This window comes from Dama dama, chromosome 28 (assembly GCF_033118175.1).
Source record: "Dama dama isolate Ldn47 chromosome 28, ASM3311817v1, whole genome shotgun sequence".
NCBI classification, from domain to species: Eukaryota; Metazoa; Chordata; class Mammalia; order Artiodactyla; family Cervidae; genus Dama; species Dama dama.
Genome location: NC_083708.1, coordinates 59,671,038 through 59,696,965, shown reverse-complemented (window position 1 = coordinate 59,696,965; position 25,928 = coordinate 59,671,038). Strand labels below are relative to the sequence as shown.

At 39.2% G+C, this 25,928-nt stretch overlaps 1 protein-coding gene across 1 annotated transcript; it reads right to left on the bottom strand.

Moving 5' to 3' along the window:
- Positions 1-897: 897 nt before the first annotated feature.
- On the bottom strand, positions 898-23,826 carry AKIRIN2 (akirin 2). Its single transcript, XM_061131915.1, has 5 exons — positions 23,044-23,826; positions 5,795-5,938; positions 3,813-3,962; positions 1,920-1,991; positions 898-1,664 (listed from the first exon to the last, which is right to left on the bottom strand). The coding sequence occupies exons 1-5, from the start codon at positions 23,276-23,278 to the stop codon at positions 1,654-1,656; spliced, it is 612 nt and encodes a 203-aa protein (XP_060987898.1). The 5' UTR covers positions 23,279-23,826; the 3' UTR covers positions 898-1,653.
- Positions 23,827-25,928: the final 2,102 nt, after the last annotated feature.

Genomic DNA, 25,928 nt, shown 5'->3' with positions numbered 1-25,928 from the left:
AGCATATCCTCTAAAACAAAGACCAGCTCTTTTATAAACTTAAAATCTGCATTAAAAGTTACGTGGTTGTGTAAAAAGAATGTTCATTTTGGAGTGAAGAAGAGAGAAAGCCTACTTACATTCTATCCTCACTCCTCTGTATTTTTACTCACCCTTGCATTCTAAAACGCTGTCCCACTAGACCGGCGGCTTCCAGCCGGGGACCGTTTTCGTCCCCTGGCCTGACGTTTGGGTCTGGAGGCAGTGTTTGGTTGTCGAGATTGGGGGAGGGCGTTACCGGCATCTAGTGGCAGAGGCCAGACATGCTGCTCAACACCCTACATGCGGTCGTCTCCCCACCACAAAGACAAGTCTGGCCCTGACTGTCCGTCAGCCCATTCAGACCAGGTAGGCTTATCCACCTCACTTACAGCCACTCTGTGCTACATCAGTGTTTCTAAAGCACTTCACGGGCATATGCGTTACCTGAGGGTCTTGCCAAGGCCCTATACCACTTTTTGGCCTTGTTTTAGACAAAGAATATAATTTTGGTGAAATACAATTACTAAAGTTAAAAAAGGAAAAAAATCCTTTTTGTCTTCCACTAATTAGGTCAATTATAAACATATCTCAGTATATTTATGACTTGATTAGTAGAAATACATTAATAGAATTTAGAAGAATTCACTGAAGCACTTTTTGGTCAATTCATTATAGGAAAACTGTGTCCGGAAAGCATGTATTGAATGGAAATTAGATGTATTGAATGATGCTTTCATATATTTTCCTTCAAAGTCTACAGTCGTTAAAACTAACCTTCTATCATGCAATGAGAAGAGAGAAAATTTGGAATCAGAACTCAGTTTATGAAAACAATGATTTTGAAATCTTATCAGAAAATTGATTCCTGGAAAATGCTTACATTTAAAACACTGGCTTTATTCAAATACTACCCATCTGTACATTAAAAACAAGCAGATTAGAAGTAAATGATTTATTCTTCCAACTAAATTCCAGTACTACAAGGGCAGTAAAACAATGATACACTGGGGGGGGGGGGGGGGATGCAGCTATAAACATTCATTAAAAAGACTGATAGAATAAATAAAAACTACCAAAAAAAAAAAAAAAAAAAAATCCCAACAGGGAAATCATATAAACCCATTTGAAACCCAAAGAAGTCCTGGAATACAGAAATGCCCTCCTCCTTCACTAGTTCATAGGAAGCACTGTAGGCTATTTGCTTAATAATGTCCTGGGATTACATTCTAAATTATTAATAACTGGTTATAGCTTGGTTGTAGTGCACAATTAAAATCACACTAACTTCATCTGAAGTGTCTTTCTACAGTTTTATTTACACAACCAGTGAAGGGCATGTTCTTAGAATACCAGCTTTAATCCTTGCCAAACATATTAATAGAAGCCAAATTGTAATGATACAGCAAATGAGGCCACTGGCATTAACACAGGTAGTAAAGGTCCACATCCGGGTGGTACTGACATCAAGGAAATTTCCAAATCCGGTTGCTGCCTAAGAGTGGTTGCCACTGACGAAAGCTTGAAATAACCTGTATTCACAGAGGGGTATCGGCATTGCTGCATGTCGTAATTGGGACCTCTTGCAACAACTCAACAAGGAACAAGGCAGCCCATAAATGCAGAAAACGTGATTCATGACACATCTAAAGGGAGAGAAAAGGAAAATGAAAGTTCAGTCAGAACTTAAACGCCCGCCAAGCTTCGCCCCTGATACACCGCCCCAGGTATTTAAGCAAGCAGAAGTAGTAAGCCCGAATAAAACTTTACTGCCTATTTCCTCCAAACTTTTCCTCCTTGATATTGTTAGGTTCTCTTGTGTATGAAGATAATTATAATGAATTACAACAAACATCTCCATAAGATTGTCTTGTATTTGGTTCAAAGATAGAAATACTTACAACTAGCAGGCTGTTCTCCATATCGTCGCATTATCTGATCATGTGTAAACTTCACAAATGCATCATATTGTTCTATAAATAAAGGTAAATGTCAACTGCATGATTTGTAAAAATGCCCTCTTAATATATCAAGGCCAGAGAAACTCAGAAGTCCAATACATATAGTGAAACAATTCTAAGTTGGCACTTAAACATACAACCTCAGTAATAATAGCTTATCAAATGGAAAGAGCATGGAGCTTAGGAAACCCACATCAGCTCAAATCACATAACCTCATGTATAAGCTGGGTGGGGCTTATTTCTTTACTTATTAAAAATAAAGATATTTTTCCTCTGAAAATTATTATAAGTGGTCTGTGAATGGTAATGTACTACAATGAGAGGAAACAGGACAAAAAAGCACAGTAAAATATGTAATTAATCCAAATATCCACCTGTAACTTAATTAGATGCCACAGAAAAAGATGTTATATAACTAACAAATTCTCTCACCTATATTAGCACTTTAACTCCCTAATCGTGAAGTTTACAATATCAATATCCATTAAATCTGGGGCTTAAAAATCAAGGGGGAAAGTCTGATTATGTTGGTGTACATATTTTATTTACTACATTCAAATTATCACATTTTATGGAAAAAAATTTTCTGGATAATTAAAAGAATGCAGCAGATTGATACTGTAATAAAATTATGTACGCGGTGCCAGTTAAATTTCAAGTGTTCAGACTGATGCAAAATTATCATGAAAGGTACAAAGTCAAAAACCTCTGCGAACAATGTGACCGATAAAGAATTAGTCTCCAAAATTTACAAGCAGCTTATGACAATAGCATCAAAACAGACAACCCACTCAAAATGAGCAGAAGACCTGAACAGACATTTCTCCAAAGAGGACATACAGATGACCAATATGCACACGAAAAGATGTCAACATCGCTATTTTTACAGAAATGCAAATCAAAACTACATCACCTCACAGTGGTCAGAATGGCTATTATCAAAAAATCCACAAACAAATGCTAGAAGGTGTGGAGAGAAAAGAACCCTCCTACGCTGTGGGTGGAATGTAAATTGGTACAGCCACTATGGAGAACAGTTTGGAGGTTTCTTAAGAGTAAAAATAGAGCTACCATATGACCCTGCAATCCCACTCACGGGCATGTATCTGGAGAAAAACGTGATCCGAAAGGATACATGCAGGCCAATGTTCATTGCAGCACCATTTACAAACATGGAAGCCCCCTGAATGTCCACTGACAGAGGCCTGGATACAGAAGGTGTGGTCTATGTATACAACATGGAGCATTATGAACCATTAATAAGAGCGAAGCAGTGTCATCTGCAGCAACCTGGATGGACCTAGACAGTGTCACACTGAGTGAAGTCAGAGAGGGAGAAATTATCTATGACGTGTCATATATATCTGGAATCTTAACAATACCTGAAACTACCTCAAACATTGTTAATCAGCTAATACCCCAATACAAGATAAAAAGTTCAAAATCGGGATAAGTAAAATAAAAAAAGATAGAAGCAGAACCTAGAAATACAAAAAACAACCAAGAGTTTTAAAAAAAAAAAAACCCACAAGCAAACTGTAGCCCGCCAGGCTTCTCTGGAAACAGCGAAAGCATAGGGTATTACCAAAAGAAATATCTAGTTTCCTAATACTGCTGCTCATCTACATGGCTAACAAGTACTATTGCTTAAAGTCACTAAGGAGGGCCATGGCTATAGCCAAGTTCATTTCCTTTCCTGAACTGAAATTCTCTGGTTCTTAGAGAATACTCCTACCAGTATATACAAGGGGTAATTTAACTGATGTGTAAAATGTATGTAAGAAAGAATTTCTTTGGATGAGTTTCTGGAAAGACTCTAAAACATCTCGTACCTGCAAGTTTTGTGTTCAATATTTCTTCATATTCTTCTCGAACTTTCTCTTCACGTTCTTTCAATAAACGTTCACAGATCATCCCAACCTGCCGTAGAGTGAATAAGGGCTGTTCTTTTTTTAATGGTGAGGATGTTCCCGATGAAGTCCCTATGTACAAAGTGAACAAAAACCACATCAGATTTAGAGCCACCATAGAAAAGCGTCATCTAACTGAGGTGGTTTCATGTGAGTGTTTTCAGTGCCCATATAAAAGCATTTCCCATCAGTCTTTAGCAGTGTTTCCCTAGTCTTAAATCAGGTTTAATCCTATCAGCTTACAACTTTGGAAAGACACAGCAAGATGTATGCCATCAAATATAAGGGGGGAAAGTGTGAAGGTGAGTTGACAGAATAACAAAATACAAACAAAGTAAATGCTTTTAATTAGCTAGGAGAGACTTTGTAAAAATAAATACTGAGAATATATTCCTAATACTCAGCATTAAATTTTACAGTTCAGCATCCTTAAAGACTATTAATGTAGCAGCCACTTAGATAGTGATAGATTTTTCAGAATGCATTCCTCTTGAAGTATTTACTTAGAGTACTTTTATTTTCCAAAAACATCATTCCTCTTTTCTTGAAGAACATCTGAAATTAATCTTTTTTAGAACTCAGTTATGACAGTCACCCATGATAACACTGCTGCAGGTATTCTATAAACACAAATACACAGATGTGCTACCAACTGTTTGTCCTGTTTATCTGCCCCAATCCCTCTTTATACTTGCTCTTTATTTACTTGATGGCTGGGACCAGTTAACTAATAAGTATGTCTGTCTTGTGTCCAGCGTCAGCTGTTAACAGAACACCACAATTCTTGTGTACTGATACACAAGAATAAAGCACACCAGCTTTAGTCCACAGCTACCAAACTAAGGCTATCTTTATTTACTTTCAGAATCTCAGCTTTGCTGAGGCTGCCAGTTAATTGCTTTTATAAGAAGTAAACTGACAAATAGAGGAGCTTGCTTTCCCACTGATACAAGCCTGTATCTAACCTCACCTCCCCTTACCAAATTTCACCAACTTATCTCCTTCACGTGAGAGTCCCTTGGACAGAAAAGGAGATCAAACCAGTCAATCCTAAAGGAAATCAGTCCTCAATAGTCACTGGAAAAGATTGCTGCTGAAGCTGGAACTCCCAACACTTTGGCCACCTGATGCGAAGAACTGACTCACTGGAAAAGACCGTGATGCCGGGAAAGACTGAAGGCAGAAGGGGACGACAGAGGATGAGATGGCTGGATGGCATCACCGACTCGATGGACATGAGTTTGAGCAAGCTCCAGGAGTCGGTGATGGACAGGGAAGCCTGGTGTGCCACAGCCCATGGGATTGCAAAGAGTTTGACTGAGCAACTGAACTGACTGATCCCCTTCACTTCAAATACCCCTCAGTTTTACATCTTAAATTTTAAGAAGTGTATTTGCAAACTATCCTCTCCAATAAAAGGTAGGTAAAAAAAGATGTAGGATCAAAATAATCAACCTTTAGGCATTATCCTAAAAGACAAGTGTGTGTGAGGGTGTATGTTCAGGGACATTTTTGTAAATACGGTATATAGGAGAAATTTCAAGTCTATCATTATTAAATAATTATGGGAAATCCGTAAAATGCAGTATTTAGTCACGGCAAGGTACATCTATACCTGACAGAGAAGCATATGGCTGTATTTCTTTTTTTCCTCTTTAATAGATGCTATGAATCATGGCATTTATGGAGGAGTCCACTTAGGGGATGGATAGCTGACTTTAAGTCATGGGAATCCAAGTGGCTATTACCTTTTTTGTACCATATCTTTAAGAGATCATGAGTTGCCTATATGAATGTTTTGTCAAAAATCAAGGAGAAATAGCAGCTTTATGACTAAAGGCAATCTGTCTTCCTCTTCCCCATAGTAAGTAACATCTCCTTTCACTCGTCAGTTGTCTCATTACCTGGTGAAGCGGGCCCACTGAGGAGAAACGCGTGTGGCTGGGCATCGGAAGCGCAACATGGGTCTGTCTGCTGGAAGCTGGTTTCTAAATGTCTTCTCTTTTGCATGCGCTTATACTCCTGTTTTATGTTGTACAGAATTTGTTCTAAAAGAAAAGAAGCCAAAATTTGGCAAGATAAACACTTTCAGGTTAAAAAAATAGGTTGGGTTCTACTGAAAATAGTCTCTTCAAATATCTAGAAAACTTGTATTTTGGGAGGAATTCATTTCAGCATAATGGGGACACTCATTCAGAAATAGCACATACAGACCACCTGGAATCCAGCTGTTTCAAAATACCATTCTTTCTGAGCACTCATTAGTTTAAAAAAAAAAAAATAATAAGCTTTCCATTCAATGGTAAAGATAAGGGAGTCTGAACTGAAACATGTATTTCACTCAGATTCTAAGAGTACCAGACTCAAGGTCATTTATTCACCACACAGAGAACTATTAAACAGGCTTTTCCAAGACCATAAATAATTAGAAGCAGGAAGAAGTATGTAAAATACAGGTACACAAGAGTGAGAGGTGACAGCAGTAGGTCAGCAAGATGACACAGTTGATGTGATACATTAAGCAGCCATGGCTTATTATTATTATCATTATTTTATTATTAAGCTCAACAGAACTGATGAATATCACAACCTTAGCAGCAAAGTTCTGTCCTATATCTCTGGGGTAAAAACCCATGTAAACTGATTGGTACACCACAGATATGCATTAAAAACCACTACACTGCAGTGCCATCCTCTTGAACCACAACCATCAAATGAGGAATGAAAAATAAGAAGCATATCCTTTAGGCCAGTGGGATAAGTTTTAGAAGACTTCTAATTCAAAATAGTGACAGTTAGCCAGCCTCTTCAGAAAATCCCTCCCTGAGAGTCCCACTCCCCTCCAAACAGATTTTCTTACCACCACCAGAGTTCTTAAATTCATAGGATATCCATGGGAAACTACATCCCAGGAAGCTTGTTAATCCCAATCCAAAGCAAAAGTAAACAAAAGTAACAGGCAATAAAATGTTTTGTAAATATAATGGAGTGTAATTCCACACCATTCTAAGATGATGCAATTTAAAAATGAACTGAAATGCAACTGAAGGCTAAAGATTTATATAAAATGAAGACAATCCTTTTTGAAAAATTTAATACTATAAGTTTTTGTTAGGTATACAGTTAAATTTCATACCTCTTTTCTCAGTTTATTTCCCCAGTAAGAACTTTTAAAGCTTTTGCAAGACTGTGAGGGGTCCTATCAATCAGTCCCTTAAGCATTTAGATTCTGCCAGTTTCATTACTATCACTAGAAAGCAATTAAAAAATAAAGTCTTGCAAATAAAATAAAAAATAATCTTGCTAAAGACATCTAGTGATGATTCCACTTATGTAAAATTCTGTGCATAAACAAATCTGTTTTAAACATACATGAATACAAAAATCACACACTGGAATGACTAACCTCAGGATGGTTGTTTGAATGTATTGAACATTTCTCAAAATGTTTTAACATGTGCTTATATTAAACAGTCATTTTCAGTCCTTTTCCCTTTATGTGAAATTGTAACATTTATTTTTATTTTTTTTAATTATTTTTTCCATTTATTTTTATTAGTTGGAGACTAATTACAATATTGTAGTGGTTTTTGCCATACATTGACATGAATCAGCCATGGATTTACATGTATTCCCCATCCCAATTCCCCCTCCCACCTCCCTCCCCACCCCATCCCTCTGGGTCTTCCCAGTGCACCAGCCCTGAGCACTTGTCTCATGCCTCCAACCTGGGCTGGTGATCTGTTTCACCCTAGATAATATACATGTTTCGATGCTGTTCTCTCAAAACATCCCACCCTCGCCTTCTCCCACAGAGTCCAAAAGTCTGTTCTGTACATCTGTGTCTCTTTTTCTGTTTTGTGAAATTTTAATTTAAAACAAAGTTACCAATGTGAAATAAAATAGCTGTCTACTGAACAGCTAAGCACCATGAGAGAAACAGGCTTCCTAAGATTCACAGAGGGGTCCAATAAAACCAGTGCAACATCCTGTACCAACCAGGTCAGGCACACATCCTTTTTTTTTAAAAAAAAAAAAAAAAAAAAACTCTTTCAGTAGCAAAATTCTTTAATAGGTTTCTAAAGTAATGATGTTTCGATCTCATAGCAAGCTTCACTCATTTATCATTTTATTTTCCGTTACCATCATGCTGATCAAAAGTGCCATTCAAAGCATTCAAAGTTTACTCACAAAGACTTCAAATGTAATAGCACAATATAATTTGGCCTTAACTTCTTTTGTGTGACTTATTCTTTGATCAGTGTGGTGACACAACTGTTCTCAAGATTACTTATTCTTCCTTTTGCTTCACAAAAAAATCACCCAAAGCACAACCAAAATGTACCAAAAGAAGAGCTGTAACAACTTGTTCATTTGGAAGTCTTGAACAAGTTCTAGCCTAAGAAGAAAGATATGGTATGGTAAAACTTTTAAAACTTTAGCTTTATACATCTCCATACCATCTAATATTTAAGAGATATTATTCAGGAACTGTAAGGCATAATTTACAAATGAGTTCACCAATTTAAATGTACAATTTGATGAGTCCTGACAAGTGCATGTAGTTCTGGAACCGCCACAACCACAGAAGAGAACTTTATCAGCCCGACTGCTCTCTCCTTCACCACCTTGACCGCCGCCACTTTCTCTGCTGTCAGTTTTGTTTTCTGAAACTCATAAAGAGTAGATGTTTGTCTTCTTTCACCCAGCAAAATGGTTTTGAGATTCATACATGATGTTACATCAACCAGCAATCCCTTTTTGTTAATTAGTATTCCACTGTGTATAAATGGTATACATCACACCTTATCCATTCTTCTTCTGGTGGACATTTGGACTGTTTCCAACTGGGGGCTATTATGAATATTCAAGTACAAGCCCATAGGTGCACAAATTTTTATTTCTCTTAAGTAAATACCTAGGAGTGGAACTGGATGGACTGATTATATGGCTAAGAAACTGCCAAACCATTCTCCAGAGTGGCTGAATGTTTTGCATTCCAACCAGTAATGTGAGTTCCAGGTGCTCCACATCTTTGTCAACACTTGTCAGAGCTGGAGAATTCTGAATGCTGCAGCACTGCTTTTTATACTTATTATGATAGAACTATGTCATCCAAGCCTCACGGTGCTCTTAAGATGTTCTAATACTGGTAACACGTGATCAACAGTGTTAGTGAATGGTCCAATTTCAGTTCAGTCGCTCAGTCGTATCTGACTCTTTGCGACCCCATGGACTGCAGCACCCAGGCTTCCCTGTCCATCACCAACTCCCAGAGCTTATTCAAACTCATGTCCATTGAGTTGGTGATGCTATCCAACCATCTCATACTTTGTCGTCCCCTTCTCCTCCTGCCTTCAATCACTGCCAGCATCAGGGTCTTTTCAAATGAGTCAGTACTTTGCACCAGGTGGCCAAAGTATTGGAGCTTCAGCTTCAGCATGAGTCCTTCCAATGAATATTCAGGACTAGCTTCCTTTAGGATGGACTAGTTGGATCTCCTTGCTGTCCAAGGGACTCTCAAGAGTTTTCTCCAACAGCACAGTTCAAAAGCATCAATTCTTTGGCACTCAGCTTTCTTTATAGTCCAACTCTCACATCCATACATGACTAATGGAAAAACCAAAGCTTTGACTAGACAGACCTTTGTTGGCAAAGTAATGTCTCTGCTTTTTAATATGCTGTCTAGGTTCGTCTTTTTTCCCAAGGAGCAAGCGTCTTTTTAATTTCATGGCTGCAGTCACCATCTGCAGTGATTTTGGAGCCCAAGAATATAAAGTCTGTCACTGTTTTCCCATCTATTTTCCATGAAGTGATGGGACCAGATGCCATGATCTTATCTTACTTTTCTGAAATGTTGACCTTTAAGCCAACTTTTTCACTCTCCTCTTTCACTTTCATCAAGAGGCTTTTTAGTTCCTCTTCACTCTCTGTCATAAGGGTGATGTCATCTGCATATGAGGTTATTGATATTTCTCCCGGCAATCTTGATTCCAGCTTGTGCTTCACCCAGCCCAGTGTTTCTCATGATGTACTCTGCATATAAGTTAAATAAGCAGCATGACAGCTGCTTATTTATAAATATTATAAATATACAGCCTTGACATACTCCTTTCCCAATTTGTAACCAGTCTGTTGTTCCATGTCCAGTTCTAACTGTTGCTTCCTGACCAGATTTCTCAGGAGGCAGGTCAGGCGGTCTGGCATTCCCATCTTTTTCAGAATTTTCCACAGTTTGTTGTGATCCACACAGTCAAAGGCTTTGGCATAATCAATAAAGCAGAAGTATATGTTTTTCCTAAATAACCCTGAATATTCATTGGAAGGACCGATGCTGAAGCTGAAGTTCCAATATTTTGGCCATCTGATGCGAAGAGCTGACTCATTGGAAAAGACCCTGAAGCTAGGAAAGATTGAGGGCTGAAGAAGAGGGTGACAGAGGCTGAGATGGTTAGATGGCATCACCGACTTAAAGCATATGAGTTTGAGCAAACTCTGGCAGATGGTGAAGGACAGGGAAACCTGGTGTGCTGCACTCCATGGAGTTACAAAGAGTCTGACACCACTGAGTGACTGAACAACAAAGTAACAACCAGTAATACAAGCCTCAAGTTCAATATATATAGGCTCAGAGGTCTATGCAGTTTTGAAGCCGATAACCAAGAAATCTCACAACATTCAGTATTCCAGAATTCACAAGTTCAATTTACATATCTGGTCAACTTAAGTTGCTTCCATACCAGCGGGATAAAGGCCTTACATGCATCAACAAAGTACCTATATTCACTAATCTTAAACTAAAATCTAGCCATCTCTTATGGAACTAAAATGACATTCTATTCCAAGTACATGTAACATCTGACACTGTGTTGCCAACAAATTTACTAGTCCATTAAAGAAAGTCAAGTGAAGCTTCACTAACATCAGTTGCACATTCCAGTTTTAATCATGCAGACTTTATATTTCGTTCGTGAAGCATACATTAAATTTGCAGCAAGCCACAGACCAAAATATGTATTTTCACGACAATCTACACTCAAATGGTTGTGGTATATCCCTTTTCAAAATCCTTAAAACTACATATACCTAACTCTTGAACAACATGGGGATTTTTAGGGTGCAGAATTCCTGCTGTTGAAAGTCCATGTAACTTGTAGTTCTATCCTGTATCCAAGGGTATGGTTCCTCCACATCAGCAGGGTTCCACATCCTTGGATTTAACCACCTTTGGATCATGTATTTACTATTTTATTTACTAGTGAAAAAAAATCCACATAAATGGATCTGTCAGTTCAAGCCCACACTGTTCAAAGGTTAACTGTAAAATATTAAGACTTTTTGCACTTACTAGGTTAAGTGAAAGTCAGTATTAGCAGATTTATGACTAAGGGCATTTTCATTCCCAAATCTAGTAAATATCACTGAAGTTGCTAAATAAATTCTCTGTAATAAGCAGATTATCAGTGAGCCTATTCCTTTGGAATTTCTGAAAGGAAAAAAAAAAAAAAATATATATATATATATATAAGCAAAAAACCTAGGTAAATGTGAAAAGAAAAGGCCTGGCCTGAGACAATAAAGCCTGTTTACTCATCTCAGTTGCCAATGACTGCTTTAAAAACCCTGGACACAATGAACAAGGTGAACAATATAAACAGGAGAAGGCAGGGATTTAAAAAAAAAAAAAAAAGCTGCTGATGATGGTAAAAGAAATAGTATCAAGATGAGACTGAGAGCAAATGGAAAATGGAATTAGAAGCAATCAGAAATGTGTTTAAAGGAGAATCACAAAATGGGGGGGTGGGGGTGCAGGGTCATCATCAAATATCTTTCTAGAGTAGAGTCCATACCATAAGATGTCTAAAAACTGGTGGTATGTGAAAATAAATTTTTGCTCCAGACCTGTATGGACTTCCTGTTTTTCTACTGACATAATTACTAGATCAAACATTAACAGTTTCAACTTCAGGTATGAAAGACCAGTTTATTATCACCTTACATGCTAATTTCTCTATGGAGTATCTTTGAAAACAAACAAGCTAAAACTTCATCTAAACAGATTAACTCAAACAATGGGATTAAAAATGAAATAAATCTTGAAAGCCTGTCAGTTCTAGGGAGGAACACAAATGAAATGGAAAAACTGTACACAATTAAGTACAGAAAACCTGCAGTAGCTATTAAGACCTAAAACTGAAACTGTTCCAAATAAAAGAACAGACCAAACCTAGAGCTCCGAACTACAGACACTGCCGTGTCTGTATTTTATCAAGTAGACAATTCAGAGTTGCCATGGAGGCCTTCTTTGTAATTTCAACTATTCTCCTTGATCATCTCATCAGAAACTAGAATAGTTCTTACTGACTCCTTTGAGGGAAGCTTAAGGATAATATTCTTATCCAGTCAAGAGTTATCCAATTTAAAAAAATGAGCTGATGCCATTTTAAATTTACTTTACAATTACTGCTATGTTAAAAGGAACCTGGAACCAAATTTTAACACAAGACTGTCAAGGTATATCTACAGTTTTAACTTTTATTTGGATTACCACAAATCCTAATAAACATTAATATGGCTGCATATATTTATATAACACCAGGGTACTGGCTACAGTATTTTAAAGGCAACTGACTCAGATTCTAAATTTACATTTCACTGCATTAGAGTCATTCATTTATCCCCTGCAAGAAGAAGAATAACTATAATTAGTACAGGTCAAGTTCTATCACTTCACTGGTACTATACAATAGTTACTTATTTGAAGTAAATGGCTCAGTTGATTAATTCCTCAGGTCTAAGTGTAAATTACAAGGTAACTGCGCAGTGAGAGGCACTAAGGCAAGGTCCAAGCCAGGCTCAGTCAGCAGGTGGTGCCTCCCCGATACACACGACGCTTCATATCTCTATTTATGTTGCATTAGATTCCGTGTGCTAACCATGCTGCTTTTGTTGTTTACTTCTTTACTGTCTGCAAATATCTTCTCAAGTAGCTTACAAGCTAGAAAAAGAGTAATAACAAAAAATGAAAGAAATAGATGGTGAAAAGAAAGAAGAAACTGAACTATCCAAAACCAAATATGCAAGCTTTGGAAAACATTTAGTGCCAAATTTCAGCTTCTATTTCAAATAACCATGGGCCATCAAAACCAGATAAGGTCTGGAAGGAGAAAGAGCAGACTCCTTGAGGAGGACTATAGGGCAACACAAGCAAGCTAAACTAACCTGTTTCTCATAACAACTTATTAGGGCCCCCAAAACACACACACACATAAATAGAGATACAGCATATCTGGAAACCAGAGGTTGCAAAGTGATGATTCATGAATTAAATGGAGTCCAAAGACATGTCTGGCCTGAACTTTTTTCAAAACAATGTGGCCATCATTCAAAAGTTGAATGATCAGATTTCTGGCTACTGCTGATGGGGAAGCAGTGGTTGAGGGTGGGTACTGGACTATGTGGCAAAGTTCAGCTCAAGAGTGGCTGCTGCCTTTTGGGTATAAGTTCTCAAGTGCTTCTAAAACTTTAACGCACACACAAATCACCTAGGGATTCTGTTAAAATGAACCCTATAAAGGAAGGAGCCTGGGCTAAGCATTTTCCAATGAGTTTCCAGGTGATGCAGCAGGTCAGGAGCAAGACTGGAATTCACAAGTCCCCATCTTGTTTATTTCACTCATTACTTGCCTGGAACTGTGGACATCTAAGTTTCTATCCTCTGCTTAAAATAAGTCTTACTGTGGCAATTAAAAAGAAAAGTGGCTGGTTTATGTACTATTGGACATGCCAGGAAATGGAGAGGAAGACAAGGAAAGCAGTAGCAGCTGAGATTATTACAAGCACAAAAACGTTAAGGATGATCTCATTTATTTTGCCACTCTCACCTGGATGGCTTTTGTAATTCTAACACATATCCTTCCCGACCAGGAAAATAACTCTGTAAAACAATTTAAACTTGACCGGTCCTACTTAAGGAGATTCATCACATGACATTAACATAATCAACATGTTCATTATGTGACTGATAGTGAATAAACACATTTGCTTTTTTATTTCTGCTATATATATATATATACATACATACACTTTGGTATATACATATATACATGTATATATATGGTGTATATATATATATATACTTCACACCAGAAGACACTGATTGGAAACCTACAGACATCTTTGTTTAACCCATGTATTCTGTAACTTAACTGTGAATACTTAAAAAATTAAAAGATTTCATGAAAATTCTGACTTGTGGGAGGAAGAAAGGCTTCTGGGAAGGTATGACAGTACAAAGTCTAAACTTCCCATGGCTGAACCTGAACTAAAGATTTAAATTAGAAAGTCACCTGTAGGTGGAAATGGAAGTCAGGAGCATGCATGCATGTGTGATCACTTAAAGGAGCTATTAAGCCAGCCAGAAGTAGAACTGAATGAACCTAGAAACTAAAGAACTCATGGCCAGATGAACACAAAAAGAACAGCTGGAGGAGTGGAAGAAAACAGTGCTGTCACAGAAGATTAAAATACACAAGATATTTCAAAAAGAAGGGAGTGTCAGCAGTGTAAATAAGGTCAAACAAGATGAGGACTGATCGGGTGCCATGGAAGTCATCGCTGGCTTGACAAAGCCATCTGAGGTACAAATATACTGGGAGTAAGTTGAGAGCCCCGTGGACTTAAGCAGACTATCTGCAATCTCTTTGAATCTAGTTTTGAAATGGAGGAATCTGGATGACTGCAGGAGCCAAAATGAAGATGCTTCATTTCCTTTATAATGGGAGGCTTGACACTATTTAAAGCCAAAAGCAAAGATCTGGTTGACAGACAAAAACCAGAGGATAAGGTTCCTCTGGAGACAAGTGGGATCCTTTCCTCACTATGTAAAGGGCTTTAATTATCTCATTTAATCCTCCTCAATGATACTAAAAACAAAAAAAATATTCAAAAACACTAGTAGAGTAGGTACTGGGAAAATGAAGACGCTGCCATTTGATGGCCTCTATTTTTTCCATGAAGTAGAAGTAAAAGGCAAGGTTATTCACTGAATAAATGGCAGGACTGCTGGACAATGTAAAAAGTCCCACTTGAGGTTGCCCAACTGTAACTATCTCCAGCACTCAGGGACAGGAAATGCTCTTAACTCTCATGACATCCCCAGAAGGCAGATACCACTATCAAGTGCACACTTTTACAGATGAGGAAAATGAGGCTTTACTGCAATGTCTTCTGAAAGGGCATACAGCTGGAATAAGGCAAACCCAAGCCTTATTTAACTTATATGCAGAGTACATCAAGAGAAACGCTGGGCTGGATGAAGCACAAACTGGAATCAAGCCGGGAGAAATATCAATAACCTCAGATATGCAGATGACACCACACTTCTGGCAGAAAGTTAAGAAGAACTAAAGAGCCTCTTGATGAAAGTGAAAGAGGAGAGTGAAGAAGTTGGCTTAAAGCTCAATATTCAGAAAACTAAAATCACGGCATCTGGTTCCATCACTTCATGGAAAATAGATGGCAAAACAATGGAATCAGTGAGAGAGTTTATTTTGGGGGGCTCCAAAATCACTGTAGATGGTGACTGCAGCCATGAAATTAAAAGACACTCCTTGGGAAAAAAGTTAGACAAACCTAGACAGCATATTAAAAAGCAGAGACATTACTTTGCCAACAAAGGTCCATCTAGTCAAAGCTGTGGTTTTTCCAGTAGTCATGTATGGATGTGAGAGTTGGACTATAAAGAAAGCTGAGCGCTAAAGAATTGATTTTTTGTATTGTGGTGTTGGAGAAGACTCTTGAGTCCCTTGGACTGGAAGGAAATCCAACCAGTCCATCCTAAAGGAAATCAGTCCTGAGCATTCATTGGAAGGACTGATGCTGAAGCTGAAACTCCAATACTTTGGCCACCTGATGTGAAGAACTGACTCATCTGAAAAGACCCTGATGCTGGGAGTGATTGAAGGCGGGAGGAGAAGGGGACGAGACAAAGGATGAGATGGTTGGATGGCATCACCAACTCAGTGGACAAGAGTTTGAGTAAATTCTGGGGGTTGGTGATGGACAGGGAGGCCTGGCTTGCTGCAGTTCATGGGGTCACAAAGAGTCAGACATGACTGAGCGACTGAACTGAACTGAAGCCTGATCTCAAGGCCTAACCTCTTAACATCTACTACCCTCTCCAGTATCATACTAGCACACCTAGCCAATATTCCATGAGTACCTAAAGTGAAAATCAATCAGAAAAACAGAATGTCTGTTAGAATAGAGGGATGCACCACCATGTACTACTAATACTTCATGCAATGAAATATCAAACTCTATGACTGTTAAGGTAGTAAGCTTTTGGCACATAATTTTCATCTACTTAGAGCCCTGCAAATACAATCATTGACTGTAATAGGGTAATTATAAGAAATGTTTGTATTACATTCAGATATTTATACAAGGGATGCTTCAAGTGTCTCTAAACTGCTTCCTCTGAGGATTGGCATTTGTAACTAACGAGAATGATTTACTGGTGTTTCAACAGTTAGGAATTATTCTAAACTGACAGGTCAGCATTACCACACATGCTGAGTACAAAAACAGCCTCTGATAATGTACTATTTCACCCTGAGCCATGGATCAGGTTCCCCCATCTGTCACAATCACCTAAAACCTCCTACAGTTTTAACCAATTATACCGCTTAGAAAAGTTTTTCTTACAGAGAATTATGCATCAGCATTAGGAACAAGGCAATCTTCTGTAACAAAAGGCAAAGTTCAAGTAAAGCAATGTTTGAAAAGCTGGCTTTCTACAACCTTTCAAATTCTACCCCCATTCTATTCAACTGCTACATCAGTTCAATGATGCTATGCTTTTTATTAAAAAAAAGAAAAGAAAGAAAAGCAACTCTTCTAGGTCCATCTCTCCAAACTTCCTCCCTTTAGTTCGATTTTTAAAGGGAGTTTTCTAAGAATTAACATTAAGGGAAATGAAAATAAATACTAAACCAAAGTCTGAATGGACACTACAGACTAAAACAATTTCAGAAACAGTCAATAAATAAGCTTCAGAAGTAAAAGTGTGATGTAATCAGTAAGCCAATTTCAATGCTCAGCCTGTCAAAGGTGAAAATAATGCTAATATGGACAACTGTCCACAGAGAATTAAAATAAGTATTTGATAAACCATAAAGTTTATGGTATTTTTCTTCACGTTTAGATAGTTTTATAAGTACCAGCAGTTGCAGCTCTTGTTGGTACCCAGAGACTGTCTTTTCTTTGCCTAACCAGCCTAGAATCTGAAACTCAAAGGTTCACAAAAGCTTGAATAAGTGACTTTCAGAGGAAGTACTTACATTTTTTAATAAAGGTAAGAAAATCCAGGTACATGAACAGAGAATTTAAAAATACAGTCAAACTCAAAAATTGTATTACTGAAAAAAAAATCATAGTTTTAATACAACCAAAATGTTGTAAGCATTTATACTTCAGGATGATCTATGATATGTGACATACAAAAATTAATGACTTAGTTTGTAAAGAGAGGAAGAAAGCAGTTATACTCTAAGACAAACTACAAGCATATTGTGAGCTCTTTTTCTAGTGCTGGAAGGATAAAAACCACTACCACTACCCCCAAAAACCTATCATCATAAGAAAGATTATACAATCTGGCACAATGCAAAACTATGATCAAAGGGCTCAAAATAAATATCAAAGTTGACACTAGAATTTTGATTTACCTGCAAGGATTCTCTCCCTGCTCAATTATAATTGCGGTATCTTCCCATCAAAAAAAAAAAAAAAAAATGTTTAAAATCATTCAATTCCTTTAGAAATGAAAGCTCAGAACTTCACATTACAAATTATTTTTCCTAAAAATCATGTAAAATCTTTGAAACTGGCAAAATCCTTGTAAATGGGGCTATTTCAAATATTGTAATACACATAACCATGTGGAGAAGGAAATGGCAACCTACTCCAGTACTCTTGCCTGGAGACTCCCAGGGACGGGGGAGCCTGGTGGGCTGCCGTCTATGGGGTCACAGAGAGTCCGAAACGACTGCAGCGATTTAGCAGCAGCAGCACCATGTTTATCGTCACTATTCAGAAACAAGAAGGAATACTTCTGGTGTACTTCAAGAGCCTCAAAATACTATTCCAAGTCTTAAAACTAAAATAAATGCAAAATTTCTTGTTACTACTCATTTGTCTGCATCACAGTTTTAAGATATGTCACATATTGTGGCTTTATTGTCACAAAATAGTCTAAAAAGAAAACCTGGTCCAGAAGAAGTGAAATTATAATCTTAAACTGCCCAAACCTTAATTCAACAAATACATTCAGTAAATATTTTAAAACTCTGTATAACACATTAAGAGAGAGAAGGTATAGCAGGTAATTCTCAAACTAGACAAGTCCCACCTACCCTCTCAAAATCCAGGGGACAACCCTGGGGATCACCAACAGTCTTTGCTACAAAACTGCCACTGATATTTCTCAGGTGTGTTTAGAAAGTTGAGAAACAATGGTAAGCTGCTGAGTTCTAGAAGTCCTATGCTCAGTAGTAAAACTGAAGATGCATCTCTTAAACTAAGATCATTTGTGAAGACCTCTTCACCATCTGCAGATGCCAGACAGGTTGATATAGGCTTTAACAAGTATTCCACTGTTCATACTTTTCTGAAAGGAGGCAGTCTTCTCAAAGTCAAGAAATGCACTGTGGTTTCACATACGCACAGACAACATTCTGGACTAGCACAGGGTTAGTAGTAGTAACTGTTGGTGCTACCAAGTACTTGCAAGGACTGTAAGTTGCCAGTTAATTCACCTATGGGGCTTCCCAGGTGGCTCAGTGGTAAAGAATCCTCCTGCCAATGCAGGAGATGCAGATTTGAAACCAGGGTAGGGAAGATCCTTTGGAGGAGGGCATAGCAACCCACCTCAGTATTCTTGCCTGGGAAATTCCATGGACAGAGGATCCTGGTGGGCTACAGTCCATGAAGTCACAAAGAGTCAGACACGACTCAACCTTGTACACAATTCACTTATGAGCACTAGAAAAGACCCAATACCGTTCATTTTCTTGTTTCGTGAACCAACTACCCAAGTGGTCCAAACTTAACCTATGCTATCATTATGCATTTTTCTTTTAGTGGAAGAATAATCAAAGGTTTCTTTTCAAAGAGGAAAAACACACAAAAATGGGCACTTCCAAATAACCTCTTTCTCAGCCTTTCAAAACGAAAGCATTTCTATCACTGTCTTCCTGTCTATCTAAACACTTAGGAAAAGGCCTGAGTAATACACAGTATATTCTTTTTCCTATAAAGCCATTCAGGAAAACTGAAGAAATTTTATTGTTCTCCTTTACATCAGAGCATTTTCACCTAACAAAGAGTCAGCATATCTTCTCTCTGATCTAGACACGTTTACACTATGTGCTTCTGTGCTCAAGATAGGCTCTCATTTTTCTACTTCCAAAACAAAATAGCTTAATAATGAATACAACTGCACTCTGCTTTTAATGGCTTATAAACTTACATGATTCTTAAATGCATAATTCATAGGACTATTAAATAACCACAGCTACATACGCAGTCCTAAATAAAATATCAGGTTTAAAGTCCAAAGTACAAAGACCATTAAAAACAGTTTATTTGCCAAATCCACCGAGAAACTAGAAGCAACCTAACAGCTGTCTAAATAACCACAAAATATTAAAAACACTTCTGGCTCAATATAAATGACATCTGAAGTGAAATGTTGCCTCCTCCAACAGACATCTCATTTGTTTGTGTAGAACCATTTATACTTCATTTAAGCCAGCTGGTGTCTCCATTTGCAGACATGCATCAATGTCTACAGAACAATCTAAGTTCCTGTAAACCCTTCCCCATTCACAAGCTGCAATTTCCATTCTTAATGGCAAGTTTCCAGCAAATACAATGAGCTTTTACAAAGGAATTTAACTCTTCATCCAACTCAATTCCTAAGGCAGACTAGAGCAATGGTAACAAGTCAAATGATGTGTATAAACCTGTCTAGCAAATTCACAAATAGGTTGAGTTCACAGAAGGATCACTTCATTCAGCCACTCACTCATTCACTATACAATTATGAATAACAATGTGTTGGATTTGATTGACAGCCCCATGTATTTCGATTTTATTAAAATATTTTTGCTCCAGGGAATGTCATGACAATCTTTTGGCTAAGTGATAATATTCTGAGAGGCTTCAAAAACCAATCAACAAGGATAGAACTCTTTGAAACCAGTTCTCAATTAACTTGCCAGGATGAGTACGAATAAAGCTAAGTAGAGGCATTCATTTTTCCAACCACAGCAAATGGTTCCCACCACCCCCCATCTCCAGTTATCATGCACTTTTCTTTTTCCACATGCTGAGATTACTACAAACCTCACTGCCAACACCCTCAACGAGGATTGGACAAACGTTTTCTGAAAAGAACCAGACAGTAAATATTTGGTCTCTGGGAAAATACAATCTCTGTCACAATTACTTGACCCCTCTGTTGTAGCCGGCAAGGGATATGGACAATACTTCAAAAAAAATGAGTATGGTTGTGTTCCAATAAAACTTTATTTGCCAGTTCTTTCCTTTTTCCTATTATTAAGTTGCAATAGTTTGAAAAATATCGACTTAAATAACAGTCATCAAGTCAAACCTTCCTGGGATGACTAACAACCAAAAAAACCAAAGCTAGGGCTTAAAACAGATACTCAGTTCCTGAAGCGACAACATGACTTCAGCAACGTATCAGAAAATACTTATATATAAATATATCCAGAGAACAAAAGTAAATTCATAATAAATTATACACATGTTCTGAAAAAAATTGCACTTCAGTAGTCTAGTTGTGAATTGTTTAAATTATATTTGAACCCACAGAAATGAAAAGAAAGAACTCCCATAGAGCCCCAGTCAATTTCATTTTGGTAAGTTGCTTTCCATTTCCAATCCTAGCTACTTATTTCTGCTAAAGATATATGGTATTCACTCTAGACAAGCTTAAAGAATCACCACTTTTAAAATAGGAATTTAAAAATTAGGTACTTGGAAAATTATTTCCAAGTTAGAGGACATGAAAACTGGGAAGCTCTGTGATACCTGCACAACACTGCAGCTCCCATTATGACACCATTACCAAAACCACACAAGAACAAGCCCAAAACCGGCCGTGTAAACATAAGGCTAAATTAAAGTACATGCAAAAAAAAAAAAATGTCACTTCAAGACCACAGTTAAAAAGGTAAATGTTAGCAACTCAAAAGTTAATCAGTTTTAACTGCTGTTCTCTAATTGAAATAGCTAGAAAAAACACTTTTCAGAGAACTCAATAAATATCAGTTAGTGTGTGACTTTAGAATTCAGGATATGATCAAACTTACAGCGGATGTCAAAAACACCTTGAAAAACAGAAAACATACCAATAGTTTGGAAAAATGTGAATCTGAATCAGCAGGCTTAAACAATTTCAATAATTCCAGTCATTTTACTATTATAATAGTAATGGTCCACTTAACTGAAATATAAGAAAATGTGAAGTCAATTGCATTAGTGAATGCTTCAAATACATCAATGAAATAACAGATCTGCAAAGAATCACAATTCTTTCTGAATACCCTTTAAAGTGAGGACAAATATAGCCCCTAGCTGACTTACCTTATATGCTCAAGACTATTTTAGCACTGCAATATACTTTAACTCCCAAACCTAACACTGTATTAATTCACCCCCCTCCAATGAAATTTATTGCTGGCTAGCTAGAGCTATTTTTAAGTGGCCTTATTAAGTACAGATTCCACAGTATCATTTCAATTTTCAGTGACAGTCTTTCACTAAAAAGACAAACTCTGAAAATAGTATTAATCCCCAGGAACTCATTCTTGACACTGTTCCAACAGCAAAAGATGGTAAACTAGGCATTTGAGGATCTCCCCATATATTTGGAAAAAGATTATTTTAAAAGTCTGACCTGAAAAATAACAAAACTTATGTCAATTCCAAACCAAGTTACCAGTAGAGTTAAATATTGCCCACAGATTTTCTTTTTAAAGCTAACGATAAATACGTAAATCAAGCTATGAAAAGGCTTTGTCTACAGATCTTATTATCACCAAAGGCTCACACATGAAACCTTTGCATGCTACACGCACAAAGGAAACATTTACACTACCAGTCCACATAAGCCTATCTTAAGACTACGCCAGGGGCACACAAGCATTTTCAAAGTACAGGAAAAAACGGACACAAACACAGTACAAAAGCAGTCAAGAGGTAGCTCCCCAGTCACTTTCAGTAAATGTTTCAAGATGAACAGCAAAAATATTCTGAAGTCCCTTGGAATCCTGGGTTGATTTATTATTTTCAAGGCCTAGCCCTTTCCTTCCAAAATACTTTCATGGGCAGAAATAAAGCACTTTTAACTAAAGCAACTACTCAGCCCCGCATTTCAATATAACTCGCTTTTCATTAAAAGTTCAAGTTTCTCAAGGTCTAGACCTATATAGTGTGATCGTATTACAGTACTCGGGAAGAGCATTTTCTTTGTTGTTGACCCTGCTAGGGAAACAGGTCTTGACTCAGCCAAAGTGGCGTTCTTGTGGGTGATTAATGACAGGCCTAGATCTCGCCCCAGTGACATCCCTCCCCCACCCCCACCCCTTCCGTACTAAAATCAGCCATGTCTGAACTGGAAGAGGGGCGGCCGCCTGGCCTCAAACCACCCAGTTCCAGAGTCAAAGGGTGCAACCAATCGATTCTGGGAGACAGCCATCGAGATTCGGGTGAAATGTGTGACCCCTCGTTTGCCTCGATTTCCGTGTAGCGCTCTCTCTGATCATTTCCGCTGGGGCTCTCCAGACTACGGAAACGCTCGGTTCCAGTCATTCGGGCCCAAAGAAAAAGACCTTCCTCAACCCCACAATACCTGGCAAGGCACCATCCCTCCCCACCCCACCCCCGACCCCCTCCCCCGGTATCAGGCCATTCCCATCATGTCTCCGACATTCAAAGAGCTCCTTAGGAGAAATGTGGCCGCGGAGGACTCTGCTGAGGGCGGAGAGCCGTCCTGCACCCCCAGCCCCGCGGCCTCATCCCTCGCCCCCACCCCCCGGGCGGCCGCAAGACCGGGTCCCACCTGTGGTGAGACGGGAGGAGACGTCGCCGAAGGGAGATGGCTCCATTCGGAGATACTTCTGCGGCGAGGCGGCGGCGGCCGAGAAGGAAGCGGCGGTGGCCGCGGCGGCCGACGACGGGGAGGCGGCGGCAGAGGTGGGCGCCGACAATGGCGCACATCGCCTCCGCTTCGGGGACGCCGGGCTCAGCAGCGGGTCGAAATCCAGAGTCCGTTTCAGAGTGGCTCCGCAGGCCATGGCCGGGGCGCCGGGCTCGGGTGGCGTCAGGGAAGGGAGGGCGAAGGAAGCGGGGAAGAGCGGGGCCCCGGAGAGCCTAACCGACAGGCTCAACAGCGGAAAGGCGGGCGGCGGAGCGCCGGCGAGGGCAGCAGAGCCGCTGCCGCCGGCTCCGCGGCAGGGGCAGTGGCCCGGGCCGGCCGGGGCGAGAGCCGCAGGGGCGGTGGCGGCGGCTCACGCTGGCCGCGTCAGGGGGGCTCTTCCGCCGCCTCAGGCGCGGCTCCCCCGGGAGACGCTCCGGCCGCCCCCGCCGTCCGTTCGGGCTTTGCGCCGCGCCTGAGGCGCTCCTGCGCGGAGACCGGCTTCTTCAGAAGTCAATACCGGCCCCGTGAGAGGCGAGGCTAGAACGCGGCTCCTAAGACGCCCGAGCAGCTTCCAGAGTTAGAGAGCGGTGGTCGATACGGCGAGATTGAGAGGCTGCGGCGGCGGCAGGAGCTCCAGCAAACACGTCCAGCCGCTTCCCCGTCCACTGTGCGACTCTTCCACCCGCCGCCGGCCCCAATATGGCGTCAATAACAACGCCGCCGATTCAAATCCTGCGGCCTCAGGGCGCGTGCGCACAGCGGGGGGGCGGGAGCCCGAGCACGCATTCTGGGAGTTGTAGTTTATCACTGCAGGAAGGACTCTGCGCGAAAAGCGGTTAGGGAGAAGTCACGAAAACTACGACTCCCGTCATTCAAGGCGCGCGATTCCGAGTTCCGGACTGGAATTTAAATCCCCCTTACACAGCTTGAGTGTAAAAGGAATTGAGGGGAAGAGAAAAAAGAAAAGCCCGTGAGTGGGAGAAAAGAAAGCCGGCCGGTGAGGAAAGCAGGTTTTAAAAAAACCTTTAAAATTCCGGTAGGCGTTGTCGTGGGACGCTCCCACAGTGATTTACCAACCGGGAACTTGAAAACGAAGCCAACCGAACAGTTCGAGACTGATTAAAACAGTGCCAGAAACAAAACCTGTCTCATCGACTGGCTAGGAAGAACTAAGATTTTTGGAACCTATTTAGACTTGCAGGAGAGAACAGTGATACTATCAGGTTACAGGAACCTTAACTGAACTTTCTGCGTTGCCCTTTCCAGATAGCTGCTTGCATCCACTTATTCGGCAAAGCCGGCTTTACCCTGTAAATGAATAGGATTTGAACGACGCACAGAACTGAATTGTTCTGCTTTGAATAAAAAAAGCTAGTATCAGAAGTTGTACTCTCTCAATATTGGTGTATATCTTGTGAACGGTAAAAATTAAATCGAAAGACAATGGAATGTCTAGAGAGTAGATATTAGACCCATTTTGTAAGCAGAGAAAAATTTTTTTTTATAAAAGTTACACTTCTGATCAGGTACCTACAGCGTTAGTAAAAAAAAAAAAAAAAAGGTGATTTATGTGAAAAACTATCGTTTGTCCTTTGCATATGGAAGCTATCACCAGTCCAATACAAAACTAGTTATCTATGGGAATGCCATAATTATCTAATGATAAGTATAAAATACAGGCTTCCAATGCTTATTTATTCTTGTTATTTATTAAGTAACTAAAAGATGGACCATTTTGTGTATTATTCTTTACACCATTTTTGGACAGTAGTTTAATACATTTATTCTTGTTTTACAAACTGTTCAACTCCTCAAAGATCAGCAGTCCTAATCACTCTGTGTCAGCAACTAAGCTGTGCTTATTTTAACATACTGTTTGGATAACCATCTTTGGGAAAAGATCAACATTTAATGCAACAGCAGCTGAACTGTGACATCTAATAGATACATTGTTACTAAATTCTAAACACTCCATGAAATATATGATACGGTGAAAATAACACAATATACATATTTTATGTAAATGAGTAGAAAAAGCTAGGTTAACTATGGAAAACAAGCAACAAAGCATTTATATTCCTGGTAAATATTTTCTGAAATTAGGATCTAACGTGAAATTATAGAATTTACATTGGAAAAGGAGTGTTAGGAGTTGAATTGTGTCTCCTCAAAATGTATATAAAATCCTAATCCCAAGTATCTTGGAATGTGAGGTATTTGGATATAGGATCATTTCAGATATAATTAGTTAAGATGGTGTCATAGTGGAATAGGGTGGGTCCCTAATCCAATATGACTGGTACCTTTTGTAAAAAGGGGAAATTTGGACACAGATAGGCAGAACACCATGTGCACATGAAGGCAGAAACCTAGATGATGCATCTACAAACCAAAGAAAGCCAAAGAGTGCCAGCAAATCATCAGAAGCTAGGAGAGAGAGGCATGGAACAGATCCTTCCTCATAGCCCTTGGAAGGAACTAACCCTGCTGATAATCTTGACTTCGGTGTTCTAGTCTCCAGACAATGAGACAATAAAACTGAAAGCTGTGTTGTTTAAGCCACCCACTTTGTGGTACTCTGTTATTAGAAAACTAATAAAGAGGCTTGTGTTTGTTTGAGTTATGATGATTCCCTGGAAAATGAGGAAAGAGTTGTATGTAGAGGTGGCAGGGATTATCTGGTAAACTTGACATTTTAGTCATAATAACTACCCTTGTAATCACCACTGCACTGCCTATCTGCTAAAGGCTCTCTGTTAGGATTAAAACAGTGGGCGGGCTGGGGCAGCCCCTCCTCTACCAGTGAC

What these genes read in the sequence shown, in the direction of transcription:
- AKIRIN2 (XM_061131915.1), bottom strand. Translation starts at nt 23,278, where the DNA reads ATGGCCTGCGGAGCCACTCTGAAACGGACTCTGGATTTCGACCCGCTG. An exon ending in CTCCTCCCGTCTCACCACAG is followed by an intron (nt 5,939 to 23,043) that starts GTGGGACCCGGT and finishes CTTTTCTTTTAG; the next exon opens with AACAAATTCTGTACAACATA. An exon ending in ATTGAACACAAAACTTGCAG is followed by an intron (nt 1,992 to 3,812) that starts GTACGAGATGTT and finishes CTTTATTTATAG; the next exon opens with AACAATATGATGCATTTGTG.